This window comes from Contarinia nasturtii, unplaced genomic scaffold, assembly GCF_009176525.2.
Source record: "Contarinia nasturtii isolate CC-2019 unplaced genomic scaffold, AAFC_CNas_1.1 Cnas_scaffold_2229, whole genome shotgun sequence".
Taxonomy (NCBI): Eukaryota; Metazoa; Arthropoda; class Insecta; order Diptera; family Cecidomyiidae; genus Contarinia; species Contarinia nasturtii.
In genome coordinates this window covers 328,149-350,974 of record NW_022199552.1, presented here as the reverse complement: position 1 = coordinate 350,974, position 22,826 = coordinate 328,149, and the positions used below count along the sequence as shown (strand labels likewise).

At 33.3% G+C, this 22,826-nt stretch overlaps 4 protein-coding genes and 1 non-coding gene across 8 annotated transcripts in view; 3 read left to right on the top strand and 2 right to left on the bottom strand.

The window, feature by feature from the left end:
- Positions 1-219: 219 nt before the first annotated feature.
- LOC116348062 (26S proteasome non-ATPase regulatory subunit 10-like) lies at positions 220-4,413 on the bottom strand. Its single transcript, XM_031778918.1, has 11 exons — positions 4,145-4,413; positions 2,601-2,699; positions 2,422-2,523; positions 2,193-2,291; positions 2,015-2,116; positions 1,800-1,898; positions 1,625-1,723; positions 705-803; positions 591-638; positions 458-508; positions 220-379 (listed from the first exon to the last, which is right to left on the bottom strand). Exons 1-10 carry the CDS (start codon positions 4,239-4,241, stop codon positions 477-479), a joined length of 876 nt encoding a protein of 291 aa, XP_031634778.1. The 5' UTR covers positions 4,242-4,413; the 3' UTR covers positions 220-379; positions 458-476.
- A 3,248-nt stretch (positions 4,414-7,661) lies between these two features.
- Positions 7,662-22,826, bottom strand: part of LOC116348020 — a 23,467-nt gene continuing 8,302 nt past the window's right edge. For both annotated transcript variants that reach the window (XM_031778869.1, XM_031778870.1), the window contains exons 6-10: positions 10,100-10,178; positions 9,892-10,038; positions 9,613-9,689; positions 9,400-9,551; positions 7,662-9,303 (exon numbers count right to left, since the gene is read on the bottom strand). In XM_031778869.1, coding sequence (XP_031634729.1) covers positions 8,247-9,303; positions 9,400-9,551; positions 9,613-9,689; positions 9,892-10,038; positions 10,100-10,178 — 1,512 coding nt within the window. In that variant the 3' untranslated portion in view covers positions 7,662-8,246. The remainder of the gene's footprint in view (positions 9,304-9,399; positions 9,552-9,612; positions 9,690-9,891; positions 10,039-10,099; positions 10,179-22,826) is intronic.
- Positions 7,812-7,903, top strand: Trnai-uau. The gene is given in 2 exon segments: positions 7,812-7,849; positions 7,868-7,903. It is a non-coding gene; the product is annotated as a tRNA-Ile (tRNA).
- LOC116348022 (protein-glucosylgalactosylhydroxylysine glucosidase) lies at positions 12,050-14,991 on the top strand. The gene is made up of 6 exons (XM_031778871.1): positions 12,050-12,717; positions 12,780-13,449; positions 13,516-13,842; positions 13,950-14,500; positions 14,579-14,710; positions 14,789-14,991. Exons 1-6 carry the CDS (start codon positions 12,285-12,287, stop codon positions 14,893-14,895), a joined length of 2,220 nt encoding a protein of 739 aa, XP_031634731.1. The 5' UTR covers positions 12,050-12,284; the 3' UTR covers positions 14,896-14,991.
- Positions 15,297-22,706, top strand: LOC116348019. Of its 3 annotated transcripts, XR_004201747.1 has the most exons (13): positions 15,297-15,419; positions 16,771-17,085; positions 17,199-17,429; positions 17,521-18,086; positions 18,187-18,406; positions 18,482-18,693; positions 18,761-19,212; positions 19,293-19,670; positions 19,738-20,851; positions 20,932-21,220; positions 21,304-21,426; positions 21,788-22,260; positions 22,338-22,706. XR_004201747.1 is itself a non-coding variant. In XM_031778867.1 (12 exons), the coding sequence occupies exons 2-12, from the start codon at positions 16,818-16,820 to the stop codon at positions 21,982-21,984; spliced, it is 4,050 nt and encodes a 1,349-aa protein (XP_031634727.1). In that variant the 5' UTR covers positions 15,297-15,419; positions 16,771-16,817; the 3' UTR covers positions 21,985-22,318. The 3 variants fall into 3 exon arrangements, 2 of the variants coding, with proteins under 2 accessions (XP_031634727.1, XP_031634728.1); XM_031778867.1 differs by lacking the exon at positions 22,338-22,706 and having other exon boundaries at positions 21,788-22,318; XM_031778868.1 differs by lacking the exon at positions 15,297-15,419 and adding an exon at positions 15,706-15,806 and having other exon boundaries at positions 21,788-22,706.

Genomic DNA, 22,826 nt, shown 5'->3' with positions numbered 1-22,826 from the left:
AAGTGAAGCAGGAAACAATGAACATCAGTGTTTCTAATATCGATCCACAATTTATCATAATAATTCACGTTTTGATAATCCAAAAATAAATTGATGTTGCTAGTTTGCACATCATAATTTATTCACACTTCGAAACAAGTGAAATGAGAATAAGAATATATTTTTGTCGACTAATAACACTGTCCTAGTTTTTTGCAGCCGTATGAAATACCATATAGCTACTGATTTCATGTTTTTATTTTAAACTCAACCTTCTTCATTGATTACATTTTTGTTTTGTTTGCATATGTGTATGTACAAATTTATTGAATAGGCTTTCCCATTAAGGCAAGCACAATTGAGTTATGATTTTAATACAATCATTTTATGCCAAATGAAACTGAAATATTTTTGAAAAAAAAAAAAAAATGCTGAATTTGTAAGCAAAGACAAATGATTATTTAAATTTTGTTCATACCTTAAGGTGAATAAATAATTTATACACTCGTCCTATTGTCAGAGCTATGCACTAGAAAAAAATCGTTTAACACATGTTTTGTGTGATTATGTTTTTTTAATGGATAATTTCAATTTTTTTCATTGATAATTACCAAAGGTACTCTCCGCTTCCTCTAGAAGTTTAGCTGCTTCCTTGTAATCTGAAATGGTTTGTGGTTATAAACTTTATTTAGATGCTTTCGATTTAAAGTGTGTATCCAAATTACCTTCTATAAGAGCCTCTTCACGTGGTGTTTGATTGTCGTCATTTCTAACGAATGGATTTGCACCCTTTTCTATTAACAATTTGACTGTTTCGATTCGGCCTGAAAAGACATTCAAACAAAAAGAATTTTAGCGACATATTTGTTATTGTTTTTTGACTTGTGCTATTATATGCAGGACTGTAAGTTTGTCATTTTTGGCGGTTGGCAAATTTGTAACTAAGTGTGCGTGCACATTAAAAATACAAGCACTGTGTGCGACGCACATTGAATGTGAGTGTGCACACTACTGTGTGCGTGCACTAACAGAGTGAAAATTACAGCCCTGATTATATGATAAACATTTTTGAAAAAGAAAGAGACAACATTAAGACGACATTTTCGGCACTGTGATACGAATGTACGAATTTAATCTCTAAGATAAAATGAAGTAAGAAATATGCAAATGATTCGATGAATGCAAATCACACAAAATGTGATCTAATTTGAGTTTTTTGAAAATATTTATTCTTAACCCTGTAGTGCATAGCCCTGCCTTTAGGCAGAGTGTATAAATTATTGTCTTAAATATATAATTAAAAACAAATGATTCTATTTATGAATTAAAATATTTTCAGCAGGGTTCCGGCTTTTATTTGCCGGTCATTTGACAAGTGAAAATAAAGCGGTTGTTGTTACGTGAAAATAGAAATTGGACAAAAAAAATATCTCTCTCTTCCTTTATAGCAGTTTTATAGCAGTTTAAACAATGGTTTCGATCGTTCTCCAATTTTGTCAATAGCAATTTTTTAGGAAACTATGCAATTTTTTGAATTTCGATTATTTTTTAAGGAATTTTAAACCAAAATAATCATAGAAAAATAGTTCTCATGTCGAAAAAAATTAATGCATTAGAGGATTAATTTGGAAAAGTAAACAATTACCCCCAGAAGCAGCCCACTGAAGTGGCGTTTTTCTCCATTTGTCTTCACCATTCACATCCGCTCCTTTTTCTATTAGATATTTGACTACATCTGTATGACCTAGGAAGCACGAAAACTAATTAGATTGAACATCATTCAAACTTTTTATTCTCAATTTGGAAAAGTTAACAATTACCCTCAGAAGCAGCCTCGTGAAGTGGCGTTTCTTTCCATTCGTTTTCAACATTCACATTCGCTCCTTTCTCGATTAGATATTTTACTACATCTGTATGACCTAAAATGAACGAAAAGTAATAAGATTAAACTTTATTTTTAGAATTGAAAATCAAGCATCTACTAATACAATTTATCGAAAATATTTATTCTTAATTTGGAAAAGTGAACAATTACCATGAAAAGCAGCCGAGTGAAGTGGCGTTTCTTCCCCGAATTTGTTTTTAACATTCAAATCCGCTCCTTTTTCTATTAGATATTTGACTACATCTGCATGACCTAAGAAGCACGAGAAGTAATTAGAATGAACATCATTGAAACTATTTATTTTCAATTTGGAAAAGTGAACAATTACCATTCCCAGCAGCTGAGTGAAGTGGCGTTTCTTTCCATCCGTTTTCAAAGTTCACATTCGCTCCTTTCTCGATTAGATATTTTACTACATCTGTATGGCCTAAAATAAACGAAAAGTAATAAGATTAAACTTTATTTTTCATTTTTAGAATTGAAAACCAAAATTAAGATCCACGGTTGGTAAACGGTTGGAAAATATTTATTCTTAATTTGGAAAACCAAACAATTACCCTCAGAAGCAGCCTTGTGAAGTGGTTTGTATTCCCCAAATTTAGTTTTAACATTCATTTCCGCTCCTTTTTCTATTAGATATTTGACTACATCTGTATGACCTAGAATGCACGAAAAGTAATTAGAATAAACATCATTGAAACTATTTATTATCAATAAAGGAAAAGTGAACAATTACCTTTCTCAGCAGCCTTGTGAAGTGGCGTTTCTTTCTCTTCGTTTTCGAAATTGACATTGGCTCCTTGGTTTATTAGCATTTTGACCGCATCTATGGTACCTGGAAAGCACGAATGATGATTAAACTTCTATTCCTATTCATATTGGAAATATGTAGAACAACCATTCTCAGCTGCAGTGTAAAACGGAACAATACAATGTCCTATTTGAAAAAACGACAATTTCTTACCCAAAATGCACGACATGCATTTGATATACATCTTTTGATGTAAAATTTAATTCACGAGAATCTAATTGAATCTGACGTTAGTTTTGCGATACAAAAATTTGTTTTACTTTTCCGCACACACCTAGTGTGTAAGGTAAAGTATTGGAATCGGTCGAAAAATTAAAATCCATCAAAAATATGTTTTCTGGGTGTTTTTGGAGCCAGGGAACACGAATCTAGCGTTTTTTCGATGTCCGAATGTATGTGCGTGGTACCCTGTACCCTGTACGCAAAAATTTGTTAATACGATAACTTTCAAACAAGAAAAGTAATTCAAAATCTGACTTCACAGGATAATTGGGGGTGACGGGAAACCATTAGATTTTGAGCGACTTTGGTTGATAGAGTGACGTGTCATGTCTGGTGCGATGCCCATGCGATGCCCATGGCCATCCATGGGAAAAATTCAAATTTTCTTCCAAAAGTGATATTTAATCTATTCTTAAACACCCAAAAATGTGTATTGGGGGTTTTTGGGTACGAGAAAACCGAATATGACGTTAGTTTTACGATACAAATATATTTCGACACACTTTCCATACAAAAATTTCAAAAAATTTGGATTTTTGTATGGAATCCATGCCTGTATGATATAGTAATGAGCTGAAACTTTGCACAGGCTATTTTTGTTCACACAAAAATAACATTCCGAAGGTTTGATGACATTTCAAGGCATATTGGGGGTATTTCCCGTACAAATTTTGGATTTTTTGCTCATATACGAGAATTTTGTATGGGAAGTACCCCTAATATGCATTCAAATTTCTTCAAACTTTCAGAATATTAGCTTTTTGTGAAAAAAATAACATCTGCAAATTTTCGCATGATTACGATATCATATAGGCATGGCTGCGATACAAAAATTCCCATTTTTAGTAGTTTTTGTGTGAAAAGTGCTTCGAAAATTATTTGTATCGTAAAACTAATGTCAGATTCAGTTTTCTCGTGAATTCTTTGAGTAAAAGATTTGTAATAAATGCATGTTGTGGATCACAGTGCGGAAAAGTTCATCTTACGGATGTAAGACATTTTATTTTTATTTATTATAAATTCTATTAATTATTTTCGTTATTATTATTGCAAAACTTATTCAATTTATACAATTTTGCAATTTTGTTTGCAAGAAAAAAATATATGAGAATCTGGCGAGAAAGAGATGGCGCTTCTTAAATCGAGTCGCGTTCAAATACATTGTCAGTATACAACATAAGTGAGAAACGGATTTTACCTTTTACACACACTTTTTGAATTATTAAAGGAGTTTTTATTAAAATTACCATTTTTGGCGGTATCGAGCAGCTGTGTATCCAAATCCGAATTTGCACAGACTTCAAGACACACAAATAATAAAATAAATAAACATTTTATATTCATTTTTAATAAAGAAACACGCGAAACTATTAATTGTTTTATAAAAGTGTCTCAATATAGTTGCAAAAACTCTTGTTGACGTAAAGACGTGAACACGAACACGGTATGTAAGATGGCTATAATAAATCAGGAAATTTTCTGAATTATTAAAGAATGAAAATACTTTTGTTCGCAATGAAATATACAATACTTCTGATTTCCTATTTTATTTTGGACGTGATTTGACATGAAAGTCTTACATTTTGATAAAGACTTTTGATTGTTGCGGTAGGGGCTTATCGCGTTTTTTTGTCGTACAATTCATGTTTATTATTGAAATGTGGTTAAAAATACGTAAATTCAAATATTTGACAATAAATAAAATTCGCTTATTTCGTTTTATGTGTCACAGTTCGCATATGTAAACATGAAGGTATCATTGAATTTAAAAATAAACAGTGGCATGATTTATTGTAAACTTCTTTGAGAGAGTGTTAAAAAATAATTTTGCACGCGCAAACCGAAACGAACCAAACAAACTTCTTATCACTGTTCAAGATTTTTCTATAAGCTGTTTGTTGTTGCTTTTGCATATATTCAAAAGATAAAGTCAGTTTGAAAGCATTGAATAACATTGTCATGTAATATTCAATATCACTATCAATTCAGGCACAAAATCAGGATGTGAATGTAGACGACAGCGAAGCAATAAATGAAATCAATGAAAATGTTGTCATTAATTCTTCGATCAATAGTATTGCACACCACAATGAACCAAACGACGTAGAAAATGATCAAACCGAAGTAAACCAACCACAAAATCAAAATGCGAAAATCGAAGAAACGGTATGGGCCATACCGTATGGCAATCCGACCCGATGCAAAGATCCCCGCGCCGCCGTAAAGAAGTTTCGTAGCTCGTATACAAAAAGAAGTCATGCGTGGTTTGTGGAAATCTCTTTCAAACCAATAACAATCACGATGTTTACTCTCAATGTTATCGAAAATTGATGTACAAATTTATTTTCATTTATTTTGAATTTTTTTTGGTCTTGCACAATATTTTCTCATTTCTCTTTTACCTTTTACTTTTCCGCACACACCTAGTGTGAAAGGGGAAAGTATTGCAATGGGTCAAAATTTACGAAACCTCAAAAACATGTTTTCTGGACGTTTCTGAGGTCAGAGAACCCGAATCTCGGCCTTTGAGCATGGTTGGTGTGGGTCTGTTCCACGTCGTACGTCGTACGTTGTCCGCCGTACGCAAAATTTATCTCACCCCCCAGAAAAGTTATTTGAAATCTGACTTCACGGGATGATTGGGGGTCCCGAAGAATAGAAATCATTAGTTTTTTGGCACGAAAAAGCCGAATCCGAGGTTAATTTTGAGATGCAATCAATTTTTGATACAGGTTCCTTGAAAGAATCACAAAAAAATTGCATTTTTGTATGGGAGCCATGCCTGTATGCTACCTTAATGACGTGAAACTTTGCACAGACTATTTTTTGCACAAAAAATAACATTCTGAAAGTTTGATGAGGTTTTAATCAAAATTAGGAGTATACCTCCCATACAACATTTTCAATTTTTGGTTCAAAAAAGCAGGGACTACCGCGGCATATTTATAGTAAGATATTTATTTATAATACTTAGAAATACTCTGCTTGTACATACACAGAGACGAAGAGCGCAAAGGCTACTCTGTGTTCTCTGTGTATAAACAGAATCTGTTTGAAGATAAAGACGACTTGAACTGGCAAATATTCTTTCTAAAAAGAGTGTAAACATAATTTTTTTTATATATTTATATATATAAACATATTTTGCGTTTAAATTTACTTCATTAGGCGTCATTAGGTTCAATATTTTTAAAAAATATTATTGAGTTTTCTGCAGAATTATTGAAAGTTAGTTATCCGTTCTGTCGAGTAAATACACTTGTGCCACCGCTAGCACATTTTTGTTCCAGCCGTAACACATTTACACACTCACATTACACCGCTCAGAGATACTCATACAAACACATGTAGTAAAAAGAAATATATTTTTGACTGACTCCTTAAAGAACAAAGGCTACTTGCTAGCTACTTGTTGATTGATCCTAAACAGATTTAACGTCAAAATCGTATTTTCTTTCAGAAAACAAATAAAGCCGAGAAGACGTTTCTTTTTACATCTCACCTAGGGGCTCGGAAGTATTTTTTATTGATGAAAAAACACACATAATCAGAAATATTGAAATATTTTGAGTTTAAACAATAATAATCACCATATTCACGAATATTGGTACATTTTGAGTGTGAACAATACTGTGAATAATCATGAATATTCCCAATATTTTGATTATCGTAAATATGAAAATGGCGGCAAATGATGTATGTCATTTTGTGGAATGTTATTTATAAAATCACACAAGCTTAGAACACTTTTATCTATACATTTTTGATGTTCTTCAGTCAAATTATTTTTTTATCAAAGAAATATAAGTTTTTTAGCCTGAAATCTCTTTTTATATAATAAAAACAACGACTATTAATTTTATTTTGTGTTGTGTGTGTTTTACATCGGTGCCATATACGAGCTGAATAATGACAAATAATTACGTAAATATGAGAAATATTCAAAATATTCTCTATATTTTCCATTTATACACCACATTCATACAAAATTGTCAAAACTGTGTTTATTTTGATTTATTTTTCATGTTCCGAGCCCCTAGCATCTCACAAAAAGAAATGTTAAAAGTATACTTGCTAGCAAGCTTGCCATGATTTAAAAGAAATAAAAGCCATTCAAATATTTTGTCAAGCAATTACGGAAATTCCGGGAAATTCCAACGAGTTGTGAATGAATTGTGCTATTGTTCATGTAATGAATCTATCTAAAAAAGTTGGTAATATTTTCCTGATTTTCAGTTGTTTGTACCTACTTTTGAATCCTAATGTATAATTCAATCTACAGAATGTCAAAGACACCACCTGTAGATCGACTTATGGCCATATTACATTGCAATGTTTCGTTACAGTTTACTTTCAATTACATATAACCAAAAATGTAACTCAAATTCATGCCCACATTGCAATAATTTTTATTTTACGAGGCTTTTATAGACATTGACACAGTTAAAATTTTTCAAATCATGTTTTATTTGAATTGTACATATTGTGTACATTTTAATGAGATATACGGTATATCATATACCCATACTATTAATTGCTTTGAGTGTAAAAAATTATTGACGAATATGACAAAAATCTCAATTGTGAATGAATTCATTTTTCCACATTATTCTAAGACCACCATACCAAAATTTATATAAATTTATGTATGTTCCATTTTATCGATTGAAAAAAAAGAAAATTGATTTAATGATAACACATTCGTTGTATAAATTACTGTCAATCAAACCAAAATTCGTACAATGAATTTAATTCGAGAACATTGGTTGAGTAAATAGTGAATCATCATTTAACTCGAATCGTTTTTTATTGTGCTTGTTCAAATTGATAAAACGTAATGTAGAATCTACAGTGTAGGTACGGCATTACAACAACTGGAATAACTGGAAATCCAGATGTGAATCGATGTACATAGCTCTATTGGCGCAATTGGTTAGCGCGCCGTACTTATAAGACAGTATGCGAAAGCAATGCGGAGGTTGGCAGTTCGATCCTGCCATAGAGCAGTTCTTTTTTTTTTTTATTTCGACCTATGGAGATTTTACGGCATTTTTTCTCAATTGTATTCGAATATATTAAGGTTTAACACCATTTCAAATTGAATGAGTTACTTACTGCATCGATGTCAAAGAAATTTCAAAAATGTCCTGACTTGTCTTATAATTCAAAAGAGTGAACAAAAAAGAATTAATATATTTTTATAATTTCCACCGACCGATTGTTTTCGAAACTTTATATCTTCAAAATATCGACTAAATTAAGAGATTTTTTTTAAATTATTACTAAACACTTCTTCCAAATAACATTTAAAAAAATAAATAATAAAATTTAACAACGAATTAAAATGAACTAAATAGCTAAAAGTGAGTCGAATAAATCCAAACTCAAATCATAATCGTAATCATAAACGGGAATTTGGACAGTTTGAATGGGGCGTCGAATTTTTAAAATGTGTACTCTATTATTTGGAATTTTAACCTTTCGTCTAATCGGAACGAATGAAGGCACTTGACCGAATCTCGAACTAACATGAATGTTTTCACCAATTGTCGCGCTGTTTTTTTCCACATTTTCTCCAATTGGTTCATCATTCTCCTCAAGTTGTGTGACAATTGCTTCGTTGAGTGTTTTAAGAAGTGGGAATTTTCTATTATCCTTGCCGTTCACATTCAAATCAACACTTTTCGGGGGTTTAAAATCATGGTATGTATCTTTTTCCATCGGACACAAACCAACGGAATCGTCCATATCGATCGGGAAGACAATGGCACCGGCCAGATTTTTCTTAACTACAAATTGCATTTTGCGAACAATTGAACGACCACTTTCAAATAAAATTGTTGAAAGTTGTGGCAAATGTGCACCTGACGATGATTCCATTCGATTTGCAATCGTTAATCCAGATTTGGTATCATAACGTTTTTGCCATCCACTAAATTTTGAAAGTGCCTCACAAACTTCATTGTATCCGAGTAATCGCCGAAATGTGGCTGCATTAAAACGGCCAAAACCATTTATCGACCGGAATAACATCCCGGAAAACTGTACACCCATCATAAGCTTATCGGCCGGCACATCACGCTCAAGTAAATGCTCAATCATTTGTTCAGTACTATTTAGTCCACGCTCTTTGATCGCATAGTTTATAATATCGCCTTGTGGTTTCCAATTGAAATTATACTTTTGCACAAAATGCACATAATCAAAGTAATGACACAACGTTGGAATGTCAAGTACATCGATGATATTATCATTCGCCGAAACAAAAGTTGCTGTCAACATTAGACCGTGTAATTTAAATGATTTTTTTAAACGTTTCACAAAACTGTGCAATTTTTCTTTGTCAAAACGAAGATTTGGATTGGCATAGTCACCAAAGGATTGATTTGGCTGTAAATACGTATCGCTGTGAAAGAGAATAAGATTAAAAAACTTTGTTGATTTGATAGTATTTTGGATTGGTCTTACTAGAAGAATTATGAAACGAAATTTCGATCTTTACCTTATGTCGGAAAATTCCCATAATAAATCCAGCCCATCGAATTTGTGTCGCAATAGGTGATCAGATGCATCTTTGGCGAAATCCCAATATGAGCCCGGATCCGATGCGATTCGCAAGTAATCGGCTAAAAAGTGTTTTACGCTCAATGAAACCTATGGAATAAATAAGTTTCCGCTGTTGAGTTTGTAATGACGATTTCATTTTGAAATTTACCTTTAAATGCGAGTATTTGTCACGTAGATTTGTGTATTGCTCGTAGTTTGTTGATTCAGGTGAATCTCGCCACGGACCTTTTGGGAAGGAAAACAGGAATTTTATTATTTTAACCCCGCTAAGAACTAGCTGAATAATAATAATGGTCGTTAAATTTTCAACGAAATTTGATTGAAAATGAAGTTTTTATTTTGATCTTTTAGAAAACCTATCCCGTTTCGTTGTGCTTTAACGGAGGTGGAAGATCCATGAAAATCAACAGAGTCCAAGTCTTATTACCTGTTGTATATGATGTAACATCTAGATTGTTGGCATAAATGAGATGTGTACAAAGATTAAAATCGACTTCTTCAATTGGAAACCCTGTTCCATTCGAATTGGTCTCATTCGTAGCATAGCATGCAATTACTTTATCATGGGACGGACCTATTGGATAAATTCAATAAAATTTATGATCACTGTGTGTAAATCGAAAATAGAGTCTTGCCTGTTTCAGCTGTAACTAAGATGAAAACGGTCAGAATTGTTAAGATTTCACCAAAATGTATCATTGTCTCCTCGAAGCACTGGAAAAATTAAGAAAATTTAAATTAAAAAGTGACTTAATCGATCAATGTAGGGATCAAGATGCGCAGGGAAAAAGAGTAAACAAACATAAGTTAACACATTTCACGACCTATTTAAAATGTCTCGACTTAAGTGAAACACCACACCAAATTTTATTCCAGTTCAATTTCAAATTTATTCCGAAAAATTGGACCAATGCGAATGTATCCAAATATGAGATGGTATCACATCTCAATGACGTTTAATCGACTGTTTAAAATTCACTTCACCGATACAAAAGAAATTCAAAACCCATTCGAAATATGGGAAATACCCAAAATATAATGAAATCCTCAGTCATTGACCGACCACATTAAACAGCTATAACGACTTGGTAAATAGGTCAAATGCTTTCTCGAAGACTTTCTGCTCAAATAAACAGTGAAGAAATGAAAAGAATAGTTTTACTTCTTTTTGCTCTTCGCAGAACTGGTTCATTGCTTCAAAAATATCACGACATTTTGCATGAATTCATTTAGTCTTTGTGAAAGTATAATATAAAAGTCGAACAATTGACTAAATTATTAAATTTAAAAAAAGTCTATCCACATATTCGCAACTTACGTTATAATATTAGATTTAATACTTTTAAATATGTAATAATAGATACTCTTTTTTTGCACACACAAAAAAAAATTGAGCGTGTATACACATGAAATCTACGATGGATAACGAATGATATCGCGACTGTACCAGCTGTTGTCCAAAATATATCTGCGTTTGTTTACACCTCTCGTTTCTTTATATATGACAGATCTCAGCTGATCGCCGGTCAAACGTCAGTACACATATAAAGCGATTTGCGTAAGAAAGATACACGTATTGTGTGAAAGTATTACATTTTAATTCGATTCATGGTTTGATAAAAACATTGTTTATATGAAACGAACGCGTTTCTTTTACTGTGGTGTTTGTTCGGTTTTAACAGTCTCACAAGTTTGAGTGTTTAAACAGAAGTGAAAGAGGAACTGGTTAGTAATTGCGGCGATGAAAGAGGAAATTCCCAAGATAGATGTTATTACATCGGCCTTTTTGGACATTTTTTGACAAAAGATTGTGACTTTCTGAAAATTATGCCTCTGAAATTGTCAATTTTTTACGCAGATTTACTTGAATTTTATGAAAAGAACTTTCCATTAAAATGTTAGGACTGGCTGAAAATTCATTCGATCTTTTTTTCAAAATGAACATGACACGTACATTATGTGCTGATAAACTCTTTTTCGGGTACTGTACTGACAATTTTCGAATCGAATTGACATCACGGCTTATCGTATAGATTATACGCTTCATAGTCACCATAACTCAAATCCGGAATGATTTTCACAATCATTGTTTATTTTTTTAGTTGACACTCCCAATGCAGTTTGCTCGGAAATGTCACGTTCTCTTTGCGTTTTTCTGGCACAGCTCTGGCTAAATTTCAATCACGAACTCTCTTTCAGTGTCTATAGGCACGAATTTCATCACGTTCGTGTGTATCTGAAGCTTCGTCGAATCCAAAAACCCAAAGTATTTACGAATTCACTTATGTGAGTCAGTCTAATCAAGTCATCTGATGCCGCACTACGTCACAAAATTAAAATTTACTGTTTATTCACAACGTCAATGAACGTCTGTCAATACATTTCTAGAAATCTGTCAAAAAAATAAAAAAACACCGATTTGAAAGCTGATTGCCGATAAAAATAAACTGACAAAGGGCGTATTGTTAATGAATTAAATTCAGGCCACTACTCAAGTGTCACGCATTTATATCAGTTTAATCGCGGTTTAAACAGAGTTTCCGTTTTTTTCTTGATGAAATTCAAATTCAGTTGAGTTTGTACGTCGAAGGCGATCTATCTGTACTAGATAAGCTCTTTCTTTCTGTTATTACATGTATTGATAAAGAGGGTACATCGTTCATATATAATCATTCTTTCAAAATAATGTGAGTTTGTTCGATTGCAAAACTCGGACGATAAACAACAATTTCCAAGTGCATCAAAAATTAATATAACTATAAAATATAAGTTCTTCGTATAATCATATAAAATCAAAAAATTTACGCAATCAAAACAAATATGCATTTCATACTTATGCTATTTCTTCTCGTATCCAAACAATATACATGTGAAGGAAGTCCAGGAATTTTCGTATCGTCAAATTTTTGGCATGTGAATGATAAGCCAGTTTTAGCAAATGGTCACATCGGTTTTGTTCCATACGGCGATGCAATTTACATGAATGGTTTGTACAATGGATTCAAAGGCGATAGTCATCGTGCTCGTATTCCAAATTATGCAAACATTCAATTTGAACCGTGTGCTCAACAAACAAAAAATTCGAAATTTGTGTGTTCATATGCTCTTGATATTTATAACGGTGTGTTTCGTACACAAACACAATTGAATGATGGGCTTTTTACCGTGGAACAAATTCAATATGCACATCGATACTACGATACAGTACTTGTGAATCAAATCCGAGTGAAACGCAACCAAAACACATCGAATGGTATTTTATAAATATATATACTGAATCAAACACAGAAATATCACGGCTTCATTTCATTTCAGAGAAATTACAGCTGCACCTGCATCATATAAATGTTACTGAAAGTGATGACTTGTTGATGACGTCATCAAGGACTATTAACATTTTAAATAGATCTGTAACGATCGTTGAATCCTTAACGAAACTGCAAGAAGACCCAGTTTATCAACATGGTTTAACATCCGTTTCAGTTCTCCGTGAAGAAATTCCAAATGTCATTGAACTATCACCGGGAGAGGACGAAATTGATTTCATTTGGATCACAATCGTTCAAAAGACCTCAATTGATATTGAGGAAACATTTAGAAAAGTCCATCACAATCCAAATGGGGTACTTCAACTGCATGCAAATGAATGGCAAACGTTTTGGACGGAAAAACAGATTTCTGCTGAAGGAAATGATGATTTATCGAATGCAATTGATGCTAGTATTTATGCGTTGTCTTCAGCATTACCGTCGCTTAATTCATATCGGACGAGAGCCAAGTATTTTGGGTTGAGTCCAGCTGGTTTGGGTTTAGATAGAAAATTGGAAGTCTATAATGGTCACTCGTTCTGGGACACGGAAGTTTGGATGTATCCATCCTTATTATTGTTAGAACCAACTTGGAGCAAAGAACTTTTGAACTATCGATATCATATGCGAAATGCAGCCCGTGATAATGCTATTAATACCAATTACGAAGGTTATAGGTTAGATTTGCCGTTGAATTAGCCCATTTTTTTCATAATTTTCTTTAATCTTTTGATTTTTTGTAGATTTCCATGGGAGTCAGCCTTCACCGGAGTCGATGTAACCTTATCTGATTACCCTCAAATTGTCAAATATCAACAACATATTACTGCCGATATCGGTCATGCGTTGCGCAAATATTTTTTCGCCACCCATGATTTCGAGTGGTTTCGATCAATTGGCTGTGACTTATCGTATGGGACCGCTAAATTTTGGGCAAGTCGCGTTTCATGGAATGCAACCACACATCGATATGATATTAATGAGATTATGGGGCCAGATGAAGATCACTACAATATCAATAATAATGCGTACTCAAATGTTGTAGCCGCCCTCAATTTACACTTTGGGACGTGAGTTTTTATTAAATTTTGGTTGTCTTTCTCATTTTTCTCATCCAAAAATGTTTTTTTTTTCTTTTATATTGAATTTTGATCCATTTCGATTTCATATTCTCCAGTTTTGCTTCGTGTTTCTGCCATCAACTTAATCCAAACAAATATCCCGTAAATTCCACTTGGTCATCGATTGCAAAACACATAACTCTCTTGTACGATCGTCAACTTGATTACAATCCTGAATACGACGGCTATCACTTGAACATACCTATAAAACAAGCCGACGTTAGTCTGCTCGGGTACCCTTTGCAATTCGTGGGTATTCGTAAATCGACCCGTCGAAATAACTTAAATTTTTACGGAAATGTTACACGATTAAATGGGCCGGCGATGACATTTTGTATGCATGTGATTGGTCATTTGGAAGTTGATTCAGAAGAGCCTACCGAAGATATATTCAATCGAACCTACATACCTTATATTCGATCACCGTATTTTGTATGGAATGAATATGTGAACGGCGTTCCAAATGGTGCAAGTAATTTCATCACTGGAGCTGGTGGATTTTTACAATTAATTATCTATGGATATGCTGGCATTCGCATCAATTCCGACTCATTGAGCGTAACAAATCCAAAATTACCGCCAAATACAAAGGGACTGAAGCTAAACAGTTGAGTTTTTTTCCAAAATAATTTTAAAAAAATCCAAAATATATGCAATTGTATTCGAAAATAAAATTTTTTCGCAGGCATTGCTTATATGGACGCACTAAGCATGATTTATATAAGTCAGAAAATGGTGCAAATTGACATTCGTGAAAATCGTGATCGGGTGGATGTTTACATTGATCAAATCAAACAAGATAGATTGCAGAATTTATGTAAAGTATTCATATATTTTCATATTTTTTCGAACAAAGAATTAGTAGGAAAAATAAGTAATTTGGATTCTATTTCAGTTGAATTCAGCCATGCACAGACATTGCAAGTGAAACCAAAGAAAAATTCTTTTGCGGAATTTTGTGACTTACCGGATGATACGGTCGATGAATTGAGCATCAATTGACATCATATTTCAAACGTTAAACGTTAATCAAAACATCATATTGCAATGACTCGCAATGACAATAAGCTATTAATTAAATAAATCGATACTTCGCAATTATGCATTTCTACAAATTTTGGACTTAAAGAAGATTGTTTCTGACATCTTTCAGTTCATTTTCTTTTAATTAGTCATTGCTATGTAGCAAAAAAAATAATCTGTGTGTTTGAACTTCCAAACAAAGGCAATATGTTCAAGAGATGGCACCACTGCACTATTCAATCTGCTATAATGTCATACTTCCCTTTCACTCAGGCTATGACAATTGGAAAGGTAAATTGACGTCTAGACCGATAAACTAACAAAAACACATCCATTATACAGTGTATAATACGAATAATTTCAAGAAATACAAACAAAAATCAAATCAAAAAGGAATTTTTTGTGCCTCGTTTTTTTTAACTTCTTTGTGTATTATTTAACATAGAATAGCGTTATTGTAAATTCAGTTGAATTAAGTCGCTGACAATGTCTCGTTTTTGATGGTAAATATAAATAATAAATTATTTATGGAAAATCTCGAAATGCAGTGATTTTTTTTTTATTTGATTCACGCCGTACACCGATATAAAGCCATTAAAAGCGCATAATACTCACTTTTATTTGTGTCAAACACAGTTTCAGTAACAAATTATAGGATTCATCACAAAATTTCGGCGAATAAACATATATTTTCATAAATCAATAAAATTGTGATTACAAAAATCAATAAAAAACAAGCGTACAATTGACATAAATAAACTCATTGTATTGTACAGCTTGAATACTTTACCTTGCGTATAGGCATAAAAAAATACGTGAAAGTAATAAATGGAGTGTAACTACCACGGATTACCATAAATAATAAGTAGTTTTGAGGACAACAAGAAAAAGTACGAAACATTTTTGGAATGCCTTTGACCTGTTTGTGTTTTTGTGTGATTATAAAATATTTTTTCGCAAAATATCAGTAAAGTTTTTTGTGGAATTCAAAATAAATTTTGGAGCCGCATTTTTAATGGACTTAACTATAAAACGGAAGTGTTTACCTCCTGAAAAGACGCCGAGTATTCGATAAACATCCGTGTTTACTGTGTAAACAATTCAAAAGTTTGCTGGATTGTGCATGTTATACGCTGTGAAATTGAAACCAAGTCCTTTTTTCATAACTTCAAAGACAAATTTATAACGTATCTTGTGTGGATTGGGAAATTTTTTTATGGCCATCTTTTACCGCTTTTCAATTTCAAATAAAACATCCCTCCACTACGATAAGCAGTTTTATGACATTTCCGTCTGATTTGATAAGAGAAACTAGATTAAATTGATATGTTTTTCTACCTGTCTGGCCCATATATTTTCAAAGCTGCGATTGAATCATTGTCAATTTATCACATTTTGCATACTGTGTTAAAGTGTCCAACAAACCATAAAAACTGATACTGTTTGCGTGTCTACAGCATGCGTGAATAGCATACCATTTTATGTGCATAAATTTAGGTTAATCATTTCGTGTGCGACTTAATTTATGCATGAGACACCGCATCAAGCACTCCTTGTTTGATTTGATAAATATTCGGATTATGTCATTTCAACGCGCTCGCCATTGTTTATTTTATAAAACACAGAGGGAAATTAGTATGCAAAGTGAAGCAAATCGACAACATTGGATAATGGAACAAAAAGAACTTTTTTCTATCATGATGTAATTTTTATGCTGTTGTTCTTAAAGTGTACGGAAGTGTTTGGTTTTAAAAAATAAATTAAAATGTTGGTGAATTTTTTTTTTTTCGAAAATCGTCACCGTTCAAAAAATTAGCTTGAAAAAGGTTTTTTAATAATTTTTTTTTGTTTCAGTTTTTCATACACCGTTTCGATGAGTGTGGCGATATTTTAATGTCGAAATGGTGCGAGTGTTTTCAATTTATCAGTTCGATGGTCAAAGCATACATCGAATTCCGGATGATATTCTGTCGGCCAGTTTAATTGATGCAAATCATTTGGCTCTGGCCAAATCGGATCATGTTATTGAAATTGTCTCGTTGCAAAGATCGGATGAACTGAATTCGAGACGTTTCACCAGCATTGATTCGACCGATGAAAATAATATTCATACAAAGTATGCATTTCCAACGGTTGATGAAGTGGCCAAAATGGTCTACTGTAAATTTGGTAAGTTTCATTTGAAAAAATATTTTCCAAAGAAGAAATTTTCAATTTTGATTTATTTTTGTGTAGAGATTTCAATTTAAATTCTATTATCATCTTTTGACGTCACAATCTAGGTAATTTCATCGCAACAGTCGAATGTAAAACATCAAATTCCGGTGTGGAACATTCCTTTTTACGCGTTTACACAAATTGGACGAACTGTAAGACTGCATCGAATGACAATATTACAGATAGCATGAATTTTATGACATGCAACGTAACGATTCGTGCACGAATTGCTGGTCGCGTTACACCATCCACTAACAATATGAACTGTCTCGAAGTGATTGAAATACCAACAATCGGTAATTTTCAAAACCATTAACAAATCAATTTTTCTTCCCTTGAAATGAGTGGCAAAAATTTTCAATAATTTACAAACAATTTCACATTTAGTTCATAGTTGCAGTCAAAGTCAGAGCAGTCACCCTTACGAATTGGCTGTATGCCAACGCACCGGCACTATTGTCTGTGCAAATGATCGATTTTTAAAAATCTACAAATTTGACGAGTGTGTGAATGAAAATACGCATTTCAAGTACATTGACTTTCTCGAGGTACCGTTTGAGGTCGAATTGGACTTTATTCCAACGCAATTGAGCATCGATGAGCACATTGTTGGCACTGCCAATTCAGAGTATATGTGTGTGTTTAAGATTTCCGAGCACAGTTATTTTAATACGGCAAATAGTTTGACCACATCGTCAAGCTTAAGTGTTATGGCACCGATGCCAGTCTGTCCATATGTGGACACATCCACAGACTCTGTATTTGATTATCAAAATGCGTCGAAGAAATTTTTAACATCGATCACATCGAATATTTCATCGACATTCGACCACCAATCGATGGAAATGAATGGAAAAATGTGCAGAGATCGGAGCATTGAATTGAAACCAAATAATATTGATAGTGCAATTCCTTTGTGCACTCTGAGACATTTTTCGGCGACAAATGATGATGTAAGTTTTGAGTTTTTTTTTTGAAAGCATTTTTAGTGCCGAATATTTCCAAAAGAACGAGTGTAAAATTCGAATTAAATTCATTTTTTTTCTCTTCAAGGCATACAAAGACTATATGCTCCGAATTCTGGTACAAGTAAAACAGCACGATGCAAACGATCCATTCCAGTGTTTGGTCTTATCGCCAATTTATAGTCGAAAACAAAAGGAATCGGAAACGTCAAACTTGTTTCGAACTCATAATGGCAGTGCTTTTATTGGAATTTCTGTGCTGCTTGCAACTGTGAATGAAGGCTATTTATATCAGTTCAGTAACAATGGTATGTGAAAAAACACTTGTTTCTTCAGAAAAAACGTCTTTTTAACATTTTTGTGCTGTTTTAAAAAAATTCCAGAAAAATGGACGATAAATGAAAATGATGCGCAAACAAATGGTTTGATAGCAACATACTCCTTCACTTCGCCCATAATCAACGTTTGTGTTACGGATTATGTCATACACGCATTGACCGACCATGGCATCGAAACCTATACTCATAGCATTGGACATAAACTCTTCAACAATATTTACGAATATAGTGTGAATGACGAACAGTATAATTCCGACGTAAGACTCTCTTTTGCAACAAAATTGTTAAAATCTAAATAATAACAAAATAACCATTTTTTGATAGGCTGCACCACGTTTGGAGGAGCAAATTTGTTTGATTGGCCTTCGGCCATTTTTGGGTGTTCAACGAATGTTTCACACGCCCGAAAATCTCATTTTATTGGCACGAAGTCTTAATTCACCGTTGAATGCTGACAAATCAAAGTTAAAAACAAAAACTGACTCGATGTCCAGTTGGACTTTGTACAGTTTGAAAATGTCACCACCGGATGTGCTTTATAAGGATTTCATTGAATTGGCAGCCAATCACAAGACTGGCTTAACCGAGTTGATAACCAGTCAAAATTCGGATAAAGTTCGAATCTATTCACTGTTACTAAGCGAAGGGCACGTAATTTTACGTATTGCAAAAGATATTTATACCAGTGAATTGAACAAATTCACGCCAAGTTATTCAAAAGCGATTGATCTTTTATTTCTTGAATCATGCCATCAGTTGGCCGATTTTTATGTGATGTAAGACATTGTCATTTTCTAAATTTTGTTGTGTAATTGGGATTTTAAGGAATTATTCTCATCGATTTGCTCATTTTTAGGTCACAAAATCGAGATCAGTATTGTTTAGCATATCCATACTATGTAATGGGCGATTTGAAATTGAATCAAGTATATAATCGTATTATGACGATCATCGGTGACATTCCACAGGATTCAAAGTCGATGGTTGGTGCTGTGCACACCCTGAAGACATTGATTCTAAAATCAACCGATGAACATGAAGAACTGGCACGACGTTTGACGTCGACTGTTGAAACGAGCACAAATCGAAATTTTGGCGAGAAACTCATGGAATTTTTCGCAAAATACGCACCAAACGAGTTGGCCGCAATTGGACTGAATTCCATTATATTCCGCGACACCATGGGTGGCAAAATGTGTGAAATCATTTTACAAACAAACACCAGTGACCAATTGTAAGTTGAAGCAACTTTTTTTCTTCTTTGAGCCATTTTCAAAGTGTTTGTAAAAATGATATTTCAGGACCAAAGAGGATAAATTGATTTTAATTCTGGATGCGATTCGTTGTGATAGAAAAGATCGTGCACTGGATCTTCTGGATAGTTTCAATGCCGTTGATTTGCATCATTTGCTCATGTCAAATTGGTCGCTTTTATTCGAAACTACAACGGTTAAGAAAACCGGAAAATCGATAACAACATTTTCCGAAGTAACGGAATCATATCTGTTACCAGCGAGCATTAAAAATCATGCGATTCGAAGTGCACTATTGGCAACATTTCGAAATTTATTGATCGATTCGAATGTCTTGAATATTGAATTGATTTTAAAATTGTTCATGGATTTTCTTGCCACGAATTTCGGTCAAATTAATTTGTACATGAGTGTACAATCGATTCTGGAGCATTTGCTTGAGGCATACTTTCATCGTTTATACGTAGTTAGACGATACAGTGATACATTGAGCAGTGCCAGTCAGGATATGCTCACAACAAAAAATATGCCGGAATTTCAATCAAGGTCGGGCAACAATAATGACAGTCTTGGTAGTACATCGAGTGACAATGCAACCACTTCAATTGGATTGAATAGCATCAATAGTGGCCACAAAATGAACGATTCAACGCAATCGGAAATGAGGGGCTCATCAACGAATGGGGCTAATGATTTTACATCCGGACGAAAACATCCACAAAATCTATTCAGTTCATCGTTTAATGCTGAAGCGCTGAAAATTTTGACGCGCATTTATTTGAGCTCATTAAAATCACATACGAATGATTTGGAAATGAATACCGATGAAAAATCCATTTATATTAAGTATGTGAAATTTTTGCGAGAAAATTTTAATCGTGTATATTCACATCACATATCACAAAATACAAACTGTGATGGCCGAAGTTTAACCATTGATGAGACCAGATTTTGCACGGATTTCACTAATAACGATGCGAAAAATGACATTAAATTAACTAAAATTCCGATCTTGTTCTTGTTGCAACGACCGTCGTATTTGAATGCAATGCCACCTATTGGACAGCTGGAAGCAACGGCTAGTAGTTTGAACGGGAAAGAAGATGGTTTTGAAAAAACCGAAAAAGGATCGAAAGCAATTGGTGTTGTTTTGAAATTGCAGGTGAGGATTTTTTTTTCTTTCGACGAGTATAAATAAACTTTCTGGAATTTTTAATTTCTATTATTTTTTTTTGTTTTCAGTCCTTGCTCTCAAGCGGAATTTTAACGCGTGATATTCTAAAGGAAGTTCTTCACTTCATTGAGTCAAACATTCCATTTTTCGGTGTTGATAGTTTTCTCGCACTTTTGATGCCATTTGAAATGTGTATCGATTATCTCATCGAGATGCGACCCGAATATTTGCTAGATTACGCCAAGTGTGCTAGCACCGACGAACAAAAATGGCAATACGTTCTTACACATATTACGATGCAATTTGATCGCATTTCACAAAATCGATCACAAACATTTTATGAAACACTATTGAAAGGTAAATTACTTTTAATTTTCATTTTTCTCAAACCAAAAACTGACTTGCTTTCTCTAAATAATCAATTTTCGAAATTTATTCAGATCATCTGGACTATTTGGTGCACACGAAACGTTTGCCCGAAGTTCTCAACATCGTTCCGATGAAATACTTTGATGATGGCATTGCACAAATGATATCCAGAGCACAAGAGAAAATTGATAACGGTAATTAACTTCTATCCACTTGAGACTTAAGTGACGAAAAATGACTTAAGTTTTGAGTTATTTTTCGATAATAAAGCGTCTTTCAAATCTTTTGGTCAAGGCTGATGATTCAAGTTACCAAAAGAAGCGTTTAATATCACTTTGAAATCATTTTTAATATTAATTTTCAACTTTCACGATTATTTATCGATTCAAAAAAAAACGACTAATTTATTTCCAAAGTCCGATATCAAACTTCGAAAAAAAAACATCAATTACGTACAACAATTAAATTCATGAATATTTAAAATCACTCTTTTTACTGCAAAAGTTGAACAAAAAATAGCCGAAAAATGAATTAAATTTGTTTTTTATTCACCAGGTGAAAATGTCGAAAATGCTGAAATATTTCCGGAAAACAATAACAATGCGCTGATTACAAATTTCTTGAAATCGGCCATTGATACCGATCGTTCCGAGCGACTCAACGAAATGATTAAAACGACGGGATTTCAACTGTACAATACTTTCATCGGTGGAAATCATCCGGACACCACCAGATCGGCCGCTGACAATTAACTGCTGTCAATCAATTATGTGCTTCGCATATTTTATATATACCCATTCCATATTAGCGAAATTTATTTGTTTTGGCTTCTGTCTGTAGCCGACGATCCTTTGAAAGTATTTAATGATAAATATATAGGCGAATATGTTGTTAGAATGTCTAGTCAATTTTACGGAGAGCTTTCGGCCCTTCTCAACTATATACATACAAAAATTAATTCATATTATACAATTCAATAGTTTCACTCAATATTTTACATTTCCACACGCACCTAGTGTGTAGGCAAGGTATAATTCAGTAATAAAGCTAGACTCTATATATCGAGTATTTTAGTTTTTAAAAAAATGATTCATTGTTTTTCTAGACGAAAAAAATCATTGAACATCGAAGAAGGGATACTTGAATTTGTTGAATTTGACAGAGATGCTGAGAAATGCATACTCACTGAGCGTGACTTAATTTCATCCCAGAACCTGTTTTGAGATTGAATTGCACATACTTTCCGAAATTAAAACGAACTCTGAATTGTGACGTACATCAACGACGCCATTTAGATTTATGCAAATTCATAATGACGACGCAATTAAATATAATTCGGTCATTTACAATAGTTTCGTTCATTTTGTGATATTCTCAATTTTGTTTTTTCAATTCCATTGATTGAATATTTTCATTAAACACAGTCCTGATGACACAAGAATCTTAAAAAGAATTTCAAATTCATGTCAAACCAGTTTATATAATTACTTTTTATACAATTCCAGAACTCTTTATCGCCTGTGATCTAAAATGCGTGCACAGTGAACAGTTTTACTTTTCCGCACACACATAGTGTGAAAGGGGAAAGTATTGT